Source organism: Bombyx mori, chromosome 17 (assembly GCF_030269925.1).
Source record: "Bombyx mori chromosome 17, ASM3026992v2".
NCBI lineage: Eukaryota > Metazoa > Arthropoda > Insecta > Lepidoptera > Bombycidae > Bombyx > Bombyx mori.
The window spans coordinates 15361678-15374220 of NC_085123.1; the positions used below are offsets into that span (position 1 = coordinate 15361678).

At 34.6% G+C, this 12543-nt stretch overlaps 1 protein-coding gene across 1 annotated transcript in view; it reads right to left on the reverse strand.

Moving 5' to 3' along the window:
- Positions 1 to 1224: 1224 nt before the first annotated feature.
- LOC105841696 (uncharacterized) overlaps positions 1225 to 12543 on the reverse strand; it is a 39648-nt gene continuing 28329 nt past the window's right edge. Inside the window, exons 6-7 of the mRNA XM_012690798.4 lie at positions 9704 to 9766; positions 1225 to 5475 (exon numbers count right to left, since the gene is read on the reverse strand). Of these exons, the coding sequence (XP_012546252.2) occupies positions 5468 to 5475; positions 9704 to 9766 (71 nt within the window). The 3' untranslated portion in view covers positions 1225 to 5467. The remainder of the gene's footprint in view (positions 5476 to 9703; positions 9767 to 12543) is intronic.

Below are 12543 nucleotides of genomic sequence, written 5' to 3' on the forward strand. Positions count from 1 at the left end.
TATGTTTATTCTTCTTCTCAATCTTGTCACTCTTGACAGAGTGGTCGTGATCGTCACGTAGTGTTGGAAGGGGCAGACTTAATGTTTATATTATTGTTTAAAAACACAAATGACTGTATAAATAATTAAATATGAATAAAGCATAAATTTTAATAATAATTTATATTTTAATTAACAGTAATAATTTAATTACGTATTGTAATTGTTATGCAATGATGTTGTTGGGGCCATCTATTATATAGGGCTGGATAATAACAATGTTAGTTTATATTAGTTAAAAGTAGTTTAAGTAAAATAAGATAATGTCAGGGTCATGTAAAAATCACTAAAATGTGTGTTGTAAATATTAAGCCATATTCTGTGAAATTTTGTTTGTATAAAAGAAGTTGTAGTTGCTATAACCAACACAAAATGGCTAATTGTGTAAGAAGCACTGAAGAATTAAGACGTGGCTTTTTGTAGTAAACAAGTAATGTTAGTTAAATACAAGGTCAAACAATTGTAAGTAAGTCCGCACGGCTAGGTACCACGCACCACCTTGCCTATTTCTGCCGTGAAGCAGTATAGCGTTTCGGTTTGAAAGGTGGGGTGTCCGTTGTGACTATACTTGAGACCTTAGAACTTGTATCTCAAGGTGGGTGGCGCATTTACGTTGTAGATGTCTATCGGCTCCAGTAACTACTTAACACTGGGCTGTGAGCTCGTACACACATCTAAGCAATAAAAAAAAACAGTCTATTTCCAGCGCGGAGCACTAATGCATTTCGATTTGAATACAGGACAACCGTTTTACAAGAAAACTGAGACTTAGAACTAATTTCTCAAGGTGAGTGATGAAATTTACATTGTTAATGCCTATGGGCACCTTTAACCACTTAACACCAGGTAGGCTCTGAGCTCATCCACCCATTTAGGCAATAAAAATAAATTTTGTATTTTTTGCAGTTACAAGGTCCGGAGTGCTAGCCCTATTTTTTTAATAACTTCTGTACTTAAGATACGTCTTATAATAGTTCAGAGAACGCAAACCTTTTATATTTCATATGTACACTCTCAATAATCTCCAAATCGAATCGCTTAGACGCGCAAGCCAAATAACCAAACAAAAAGGAGGATATTAAAATTTAGCTCATCGCAAAAATAGATATTTACCTTAGATACCACGATACCTGGTCTAGACTGCAGACACATTTCGCTTCATGAGAAAAAGGAAAAAAAAAGAGATACCAGTTTAAACACATTTATTTATCGCCAGCTATCGCCAGTAAGTTTTTTGACATCCAACGACAATCACAATATCAAATATATCACAATCAAACCCGACTTTTGACACGATTAAAAATAATAAATATTAATATATATTTAATAAAGAAGGTTACGGATTTTATATTTATAGAGAAAAGAGAGATAATGTAAAAAAAAATCGATTTTTAAATCATTCGGGTTTGATATACGATTTGTTAATTAAATTAATTATTTTTTTAAACTAACAAACATGACGTATCACAGAACATTTTGATAGTGCTCGAAATTGACTGTATCTATACAACGTGGACGATTACTAGTCAAATTAAAAACACGACAGCACGCACATACAACATTTTATACAATAATATATATAGGTATAAAATATGTTTTGATTTAAGAGATACATTTTCTTCCTTTACTATGACATGTTAAATGAGTTAATATCTTCCTCGATTTTCACATTGGGTCACCAATATTGCGAAACTACTGCCAGCATCTAAAAGTGTGGTTAGTGAGAGTTTTTTAACGTTCTCGATAGCGTAAAAGTTAACTTAAATTTGTATGCAGTTGGAACAGCGCCCCTAGCGGCAAACGTAGGTAAACGTTCCAACTCCATACAAATTTGAGTTAACTTTTACGCTATCGATAACGTTAAAAAGCTTACACTAAGCACACTAAAGACTGGGAGTAGGATGTTTAAGGCAGAAAAATCTGTCGTCTCTTTCCAGTCTAATTTTTGGTGTTACCACTGGAATTCTATGTTTTAAAATCAAACATCGTTGAGTAATACTGTCTGTAATGTTGATGGTCTTGAAAGTTTAAAGCAATCTTGCTATTTTGACGTCATCTTGTATTGCTAATTAGTTTTGAGTAGCTTATATATAGGCTTATGGCTTGTGATCAGTTAGATAACATTTACGTGGCTGATACAAAACTTTTAGCTTACTGACTACAACTTTATGTACCGCTTCTTTATTCAAAAGGGTTTTGATTAAACAATATATGAATCAAGATGTATTAAATGTCAAAGGAGCTGACCCTAGCTCCTTAAATTAATAAAGTGTTAGTGTCTGAAGCCTAGACGCTCGAACGGAAATAACATCTATTCAAAGAAACATAAGATACACAATTTGATAACTTTTAATATAAGAGACATAATAATCGCTTTAGTTATTAGCGCCAAATGTGAATAGTGGACAGTACTAGCGTGAATTTGGTCTTAACGATCGTTAACCAGTTATTCAGGAAAAAAAAACAATGGGTAGATACGTTCCATACTTAATGCCCCCAATCTAGGATTATCTGCGATGTTACATTGCGAAAATATTTGCATATGAAACACTAAACGTAGACCATACCAAAGATTCTTAAGCATGAACATATCGGTGACCGGAATTCTAAAATCTCTGACTGTAGTTCAAGTCACTAGACATTATGATATCATCTAGGTGATAAAATTAGCGTATTGGAGTAACTATTATTGCGGTACGATATAGGGTCCCAAATTAACACCCAGAAGTCGATACAGGCCGCCAATTCTTCCGAAATCCGCGCTTATTTTACATTTTAAAGTGTAAGGTAAAAAAAGCAACATAATGCAATCTGCAGGACATAAGTTTAATACATTATGGCACTAGTTGTATACTAGGTATAGTAGGTCACGTATTAAAACGAATTTCGTGTTATATAAAGAGATTGCACGAAAATATAAAAATTTACATAAACGCACGTATTTTACGTGAACGTTTGCACGAACTTTAGGAATTCTCGTGTCGATAACATGCAATATTGTGTTTCTCGGATCGGGCCAGAGGAATTTACGCTTTATGTTTCGTTAGAATACGTGACAGGTTCCCGTGAAATGCTCTCAGCGTGTCACAAATATTTGTTTGTTACGGTCATAAATTCGCAAATTATACAAATGTTTGAGGTTCGGAAAAATAACAATTTTACTGTTATTTTTATTCCGTCTTTTGTGCCGTATTAGTGATGAGACTGCCAAAGAATTCGTGTATGAGTTTGAGAAGAAGCTTGTTTGATACAATCACGCTTTTAATTAATATGATAATATTATACAATAGAAACAATATATAAGTATTTATTTATTTTCTTAAATAAAATTATTGTGATGCTATGACCGAGAAGGGAGGCAAAATAGGTTACTGCACATTTTACAATACAATTACGGGGCACAGTTATGATGAATTTGAATCTGTAGACGAATATGCAGACAAAGACAAAACAATGAACTAAAGGATCTTTTCTGTTTTTTTTAACGTTTTTATTTTGTTTAGTAGCTCTTATGGAGATTTTGTAGAATTAAAAAAATTAAATATTCAGGTTTTTTTTTTTAAATGTCAATGATAGAATAAAGTATGAAATGTAATACGTAGATTGAATCTTAATCTTAAGGTTCATCAATCATCATTATTTAATCAGCCACTGTACTATTTATTCTAAGAAATATTACTGAATTATGTGTTGTTGTAGTTCGCACAGCCATTTTGAATATTTTTCTGAAATTTGTTTTGTAAGCCTGCATGGCCTTTTTAATAAATAAGAACTGTTGAGGTATCTATTAAAAATAATTTTTTTTATACCTAACCGTAAAATAATGAGGTATCAATATAGCCAACGGTAGATGCGTGTATAAACGATAAATAACCACCTAAAGAGTAATTCAACAAAATAATTAAAAAAATAAATTATATTTTTAATACGTTATGCTCAAATGTATCTCCTAAATCACAAAATGATAAATGATACAATCCTCACTCACGATTATTTCAATGCCTTACATTTCCTAACTAGACGTTCCTTATATACAATTTACAATGTGGATATTAATTATTAATATATTTTATAAGAATTTGGCACGACGAAAAATGGTGTAAATAGAAAAATTTAATTTCGTGTGAATTACATTTTTTTCCCTGGTATTTCTGAAATTGTAATTTTAAGAGAATCGTTATAACTTCTGCACATAAAAAGTTGAACACTTATGAAAAAACATATTCTCGAAAGATCAATGTGTTCTCCTATTTTCTTGATACTAATGCTTACAAAGATTATGGCTTTTAAATTTAAAGACTGACAATAGTGTTTTTTAAAAACAAAGCATTACAAAAAAAAACTTAAGACAACTTTTAAGACAATGAATGAGGGTCATCGCCTACCTTCAGATATGAGGTTGGAGTTTCAAATTTATATTGAGATTATACTATGGCTATTCCGCCTTTCAAACAGGAATGCACGACAGTTTCGCGGCAGAAATATGCGGGATACTGGTAGCTGCCTTGATGGGCTAACAACACGATCATCAATAAGTCGCAGTTGTATATTTTGTTGAAACGATTGTTTGGTACTTGACAAAATGGTGCCACTTCTATGAATTCACACGAAATTACATACAACGCTAAGTAGTGAGTTAAATTTTAATATATTCAACATTAGAATAATTACGATACATAATTTCAAACACACAATAAAACGAAGATGTTCTTCGGTTTTCCAACAACTAATATTTGTCACTGTATGTACGGAATGTAATCTATACAATATCGTGATCAATAAAAACATAAATTTAAACCAAATATCATTTTAACAGACTTCCACACTGCTTCTTAATCCGAATGTAATCGTTAACTTGCAAACTTATCCGTCGTGATAGTGTGATGATAATATTTAATAATAGTTAGCGGTCACAACTTAACTTATGGTCTTAAAATAACTTTATAAATTAACAAATAACAACATCTATTTCATTAACGAAACAATAACATCCTTAAATAATAATAATACTTCAAAATAACTAACAAATAAAAAAACACACACAATTTAAATCATACAATAAATAATGAAAATCGCCGTAATTCGTTGCATATAACTAACAAACAATCAACATTTATTCAGACAACAATTTTTATTTCATTTTATCATATTTTACATTATTTTTAATTAGCTTCCACCGTTTATCCAATCATAATTACAGTAATACAATATTATTTCTTATATCTTGTGATGCTTAACATCGAAAATTCAGTGCTTACTATTTTAGAATACATTATAACATATGAAATGTTTTTTTTTTTCAAATATAGTGCCGATAAAACTAAGACATCGTGCTGATGTTAGAAGTGATACTTCTTCAACAGCTGAAAGAGAGAGACAGGGAGCTATCTTCAGTCTTCTTGCGACAGAAATGCACACAGCGTTGCTCTCATACACCTAAAAACATTATCTTCATCGTTGTTAGAAGTCACTTTGATTAAACTTGACTTGTAATATGATTTTAGAGGCTGTAAGGGAACCATTTGTATTAACGAAAACATATGACTGACTTGACTTCCGCGGTAAAGGAATAGCATCGTGTAATAAAAATCAAACCCGTAAAATTATAATTTGGGTAATTACTGGTAGGACTGGTAGGACCTCTTGTGAGTCCGCGCAGGTTCCACCGCCCTGCCTATTTCTGCCGTGAAGCAGTAATGTGTTTCGGTCTGAAGGGTAGGGCAGCCGTTATAACTATACTGAGATTTTAGAATTTATATCTTAAGATGGGTGGCGCATTTACGCTGTAGATGTCTATGGGCTCCAGTACTTAACACCAGATTGGCTGTGAGCTCGTCCAATCATCTAAGCAATAAAAAAAAGAGGTTATTTTATAGACAATTATAAATTCCATGTTTGGAGGGACGAAAATTTCGAATTTTAATTGAATAGTATTAAGAATAACACTTGCTTATTGTTCCAGTACATTAATCAAATCTGTTAGTTTAATTACACAGAGTCCGCAGTCTGAAATCTAAATTTAACTCTGACGTCCTCAAAGGAAATTTCGATGGGGATTCAATGAAAGAGCGAATGATGTAATTCTGTAGACTAACTGAACGTTCCTAAATACGAACTGCCTTACAAACAAAATTCGAAGAGATGGCCACGATCTTGATGCTTGCGCAGCAGATGATAGAGTTGAAAATTAAATACACGTACTATTGATTAATTATTTTACTGTTGTCGTTAATAGTATTGAATTAACATTGTTTATTGGTTTCCGTCGCAAAGGAAAGTTTTAAGCGCGAACCGCTAAGATACTCAGTAGAATTTTAGTTAATTAGTTATCGAAATACACGTATCAGTATTGTTACGCGCTGGGGTTCGGAATAAATAAAAATTCTACCGGAGTACAACTTAACTGTATTTATCACTTAGAGCACACACAGAACATTTTCAAATTTTTAAGAAACTTTTTCCGCTTCGCTTCAGGAGATCCGTTTACGGTTTCGCTTCGAGTAGTTCCGATTACTGACTGACTGCGTGCCATCTCTGCGACGCTTTTATAGTTGATACGACATCCCTAGAATTATCGAGAATATTCCACACAAGTCGAGTATTGTGTGTTTCCGCTATCTGACAATAGATGGCGTTATACTTCTCGAGCATTCTAGATGCTACTAGATCCATCGATATTCGTTCGAATATTCGGCAATAGATGGCGTTACTTTTACCGGCGTAACAGTACTGAGAGACGAGCATACGTTCAGGTCTGTCATTGTGACGTTTTATGTCTTCAGTTAAGTGCCAGTTTCCCGCAACAGTTTTACGGTTTGAACTTTTTATTGCTGTACATAAATGAGCTTTTCGCGGTCGTGTCTTCGTATTCACGTCACGAGACTCTCAATGTACTATTTATGCTTTAAAATTACATATATATGAAAACTTAAATGCCGCTACCTACTTTGAGAGATGAGACAACACGTAACTGTGATACGATTTAATTATTTACTGCGTAGAGGGGTCAACGAACTCATGGTATACCTGGGGTTCCTGGAGTTAAGTGGTCACCGGAGCCCATGGACATCACCACCGTGAATGTCACAGCTCTCTTTGAGTCGTTAAATCTATAACTCAATTGGATAACGGCTCTACTTATCTTGAAACTAGAACACGTTATGGTAGAACGCTTCATGGTAAAAGTAACCAAGGTGAAAGAAGCATACTTGTGCAGGATTAGAGTATGCGCATCAACCAGGAAATACTTATCTCTAAGTAATTCATCGATTATTCATTTTGACTGGTGGGAGGACTTCTTGTGAGTCCGCACGGGTAGGTACCACCACCCCACCTATTTCCAACCACTTAACACCAAGTGGGCTGTGAGCTCGTCCACCCATATAAGCAAAACAAAAAAAAACACATATTAAGTATGTATTTCATTAGAAAAATTGGTATATGTCTGCGGGATGTGGAAATTGAGATAGGCGCATCATTTTATACGAATACACGAGGAGTCATATCCTTTAAGCCACGACGACTTCAAAGTAGAATTAATAAAAAATAAAGCAACATTTATTTAACAAATAATTTTTGAGCGCAAACAATTGTTTTTATATTTCCCTAAATAGAAAGCTCGTATGAAATATTTCCCAATATACTCATACAATATTTCGGTGGAGTACACTCAATATAGCACTGTACTCGATATTTTAATTGGCAGCTTAAAATAATACATAATCTGAGCTTTCAAAAATCATGGAATAACATTTGATGCGCGCTTTTAACTCGGTATTTCGGTAAAGGGAAAAATAACTTTTCATTCCATCGCCATTTTCAATTACAACATGAAACTATAACTACTAACATTCGGATATATTTTGGGTAATGCATTTATTTGATTTAAAACACATATATAGGCGTCGAGCGTGCTTTGTAAATCGTGAATCGATCAGCCAATTGTTACCAATAGTAATGACAGTTAGTGGTATTCCTGATGCGTTGACATTAATAATAGTGCGATCCAATTTTGTTTTTCTGAAATATGGCTATAACACGCAATGTAACACAAAGTTTTACTGGTGGTAGGACCTGCTGTGAGTCCGCGCGGGTAGGTACCACCACCTTGCCTATTTCTGTCGTGAAGCAGTAATGCGTTTCGGTTTGAAGGGTGGGGCAGCCGTTTTAACTATACTTGAGACCTTAGGACTTATATCTCAAGGTGGGCGTTGCATTTACGTTGTAGATGTCTATGGGCTCCAGTAACCACTTAACACCAGGTGGGCTGTGAGCTCGTCCACCCATCTAAGCAATAAAAAAAAACTAGAACTTCCTATTATAAATCATACTTAGCTTAGTAATTGTAGATGATTTATTTTCTGTTGAAAAATGTGAGTTATGCGTAATGTGAGTTCCCAATTATGGGAATATGGGATTTCAAAACGTTCCACATTAAATGTCTCCAAGATGTCCCTTCACTCCATTCTCATGGTTCCCTTACAGCCTGTATGTACTGAATAATTGTTTCTTAATATACTTTAATCCTAATACTTTATACCCAAAAACGCAGTTTGTGCTAATCAATGTGATGATAAGTAATAATTTATAATCATTTAACATTTATTACGGGTACGAACAGTTGGGTTGTTAAAGAATTTGAGATAATAAACAAGATGAACATTTATATAAATTCGTTATTTTTAAACTAGAAACTACTATAATAGTGCACTTGTGTTTTTAGTGATTTCAGATTTAGTGAAACTTCGGGGCTATCAGAGCGCAATGGACCCGCGCTCTTCTCAAGGTCGTTGACACCGAGCGTCAGCTGATAATCAATTACGTTCCATTGCGTGCAAAGCAATAAATATTCAGATACATTATTTTTTTAAATATCGAGTAATGTAATGCTAACTAAATTAACTGCACATATACTTTTAATGTCTAGATGTGTGAAGAAACTGAAGACCTATCTAGTGTTAGATGGAGACCGGAGGTTATAGACACCCGGATGCCACCAGAAACCTTGAGAGGTGAGGTTTCCAATTGCGTTGTTTAGCGTCTGGTACATATTTCAAACCGTACACGTGACTGCTTCGAGGGAGAACTTATAAATAGATACCAAATATAATATATTTAATTTTATAATATAATAATTATATAATTAATAATAATTATATAATTTTTTTTTATTGCTTGCACACTTATATTTTATAATGCACTTCCCATCACTTACTCAATGTGTTTTTTTTTATTGCTTAGATGGATGGAGGAGCTCACAGCCCACCTGGTGTTAAGTGGTTACTGGAGCCCATAGACATCTACAACGTAAATGCGCCACCCACCTCGAGATATAAGTTCTAAGGTCTCAGTATAGTTACAACGGCTACCCCACCCTTCGAACCGAAACGTATTACTGCTTCACGGCGGAAATAGGCGGGGTGGTGGTACCTACCCGTCTGTCTTCAATTTACCTGTGCATTCGATTTTTCCTTCAATTCTCATAAGATGTTAGCTGAAGCCCTGACCGTCGATAAATCCATATTCAAAACAGATTTAACAAACAAAAAAAAATACAATTCGATTATCTGCATTCGTTAACAACCCAAACGACTTATCTACCTACTCTGTGCACGTTAAGCCATTATACATAACCCGTATTAAACACACAAGGCACTGTACATACATTTAATACTTATAGTACACGACGCAGCCAGCAGGAATATCTCTGCGAGGGTCGACTTCGTACCTGTCGACAAAAGAACTGTTATATCTCCGAAGCGATTATTAATATTTGAGACGAGAAAAACGTAGCTCGGATCGTGAATACGGAATAAGTTTCACAAAGGGACCGCCTCCGAGCGGGAACCGAGTCCATATCACGCAGTATATTAATCAGATTTACAAGCTTAGACCCACGAGTCAATCGAATACATATGAACACGGAAAGAAGTAATAAATCTAAAAATTACGTTGAAGTGTGATGAGAAATTATTAAAACATAATGATGAATGTTTACTGGAGCCCATGGACATCACAACTTGAGTCTCATCGTCCATCTTGAGACATGAGGTCAAAGTTTCAATTGTATGATACAACGGCTTTTCCGCCCTTCAATCCAGAACGCACGATTGTGGAAAAATATATCGTAAATCCTTATGCCGAATTTCCAAAGAGTCGACTAGTTAATAATTTAATAATTATAGATTTGAAATATTGTTGTCTTTAATAATATCGCGAAAATTCGGTAGTAACTTAAATCGCGCTAAGTACATTTTAAGCAGTATGAAATTATTAATAACAACAGTATATATTATTATTATTGCAAATTCTGAACGGCGTTCGGGCTGTATCTACTCTTTCTATGGTGGGTGGGGTAGCCGTTGGACTATACTATGGATTATGAACTATAAAATTGGGACAGAGAATCTGTGTCTCAAGGTGAGTGGTGTCATTCACGTTGTGATGTCTTTAGGCTCATCAATGAACACCAGGAGGATCGTGAAATCGTTAACGTTATAAAGAAAAAAAACGAAAAAAATACATTATAAGAATCAGCCAACCGCGAACAATTGTGTGCTGCTCTGAAAACAAACCACGTTATGTAAAATTCGAAATGCCCTTTTCATTATCATCGTAATGAATAATAAAGAGGACCAACGAAACAGAATTAGTCATTTTCATTTAATTAAAAAGATACGTTTACAAAAATTGAAATGTAAATTGTTTGACTGTACATACGAGTACATGGCAAGACACGTTTACACAAACACATTCCCACGTGTAAACACGAGCTACGCGAAATTTTCAAATTAAATTCTGTTGTCTTTTTGGTTAAATAAATTAAAAGAGAGAAAAAAAACAGATTATTTAGGATTCCGTTTTATTTTGTTACGTTTTAATAATATGCCAGTAACGCCAAGCATCTACGTCACCCGGAGGAAGACACAAAATTCTGATCACTCTTTGAAATTGTTGAGATGTAAAAATAAGTATTGCGATCCTTAAGTCTTGAAGTCTGTTTGTGTCATAACTAGCTTTTCGGGAAGCTTCTTCCACAATTTGAGACAGAGCTTAAACAGCTGTTCCTGCTTCTATTTAAGTTGCTGCTACTCTGGCCAGAATCAACTGTGGTGCTTACATGAAAATGCTCGGAATGATAATGTTCACATTACTCTAGGTAGCGCTTGGTGTTAAACCCTGAAACGAGCTTAAGAAGACGATTGGAAACGTAAGACTCTACATTCTAGATAGGTAGATATTGCTGTCAGCAAACCCGGAGACAAAGAAACTTAAAATAGTGCTCAACTATGTTGGTTGTGAAAAAGCCACTACGGACCATTTATAAACAGAACAGGGCCTAGGCTATGAGCTGCCATACTTAAACACCAAAAACAGTAGTGAATGATAAGTTTAGAGGAAAGCCAATAATTCAGCACAAGCCTCTTTTTACGAAACTGATTGAATGTTAAAACAACAGTTTAACCAAAGTAGTTATCTTGAACGAATATTAATTAGCACGGGCTTAATCTCGTTTGATAAACTTTCGCGGTGAGCTTCCAGTGGAAGTGCTTTTGTTTCTATTGTTTTCAGTAAGCTAATTATGCGTGCTATAATAAATATGTATACGTGTTTCGATAACTATGTTACTATAATTTCTTCTGGTTTTCAAATTCTATGCATTCATATTATCTAGAAGCGTTTCATGATACAATCTCGCGTTTGTTGTTTTTATTCGAATGTTTTAGTATTCCCCGGTTACAAATTATTCACCAAAATTTACTTCTTCAATTAATAATTAATTTATTAATGACTTTAATGAGCACTAACTACAAGAGCCAAAGACAATAACGTGAATACGAATATCTATCTTGAGACATGAAGTCTAAATCTGGAATTATAATGATTGATTGAATTTAATTGTTTTAAATGCCGTCGTGTATAAGATCCAATTGGCAAAAATGATCAGTCATGGTCATTGGCAATGCCAGAAGCTCATTCAAGCTTCTACCTACTACTGAGAATGTCCAAATCCCGCCAACCTTCGCCTGGATTTCTCGCCAGATCTTGGTTATCGCGATTCTGAACGGGTGGTAGATTTATCGAAACACTCCTCTTGTTAGGGCAAATATAAGCAAACCCTCTCAAGCTGAGCCCAGTGAGCTCACCACTAATTGCGGCTAAGCCAGTTTGGCTCCTAGAGGCTACAAGTAGATAGGTAGGAAAACAGGCCCCGTTTCAAGAAGCACTCGTTATGGTTATGGAGCTGCCATTTTCATTGCCGAATAATGTAAAATTTTACATTACACGGCTTAGATTGCCTAAAATGCGATGTGATTTCCTGGAAGCCGTCAGCATTAACTGTCGCACGTGTTACCAATCAGTGTAACTACACAAACACGTGCGACCAATCTCAACAAACTTTTGTAATAACTTCAAATTAATAAGCATCGGCATATACAGTACCTACGTGGGGTAATAATATCGCTAAGGGAGGGTTCGAGAATGCCACTCAGATTTGGGAAA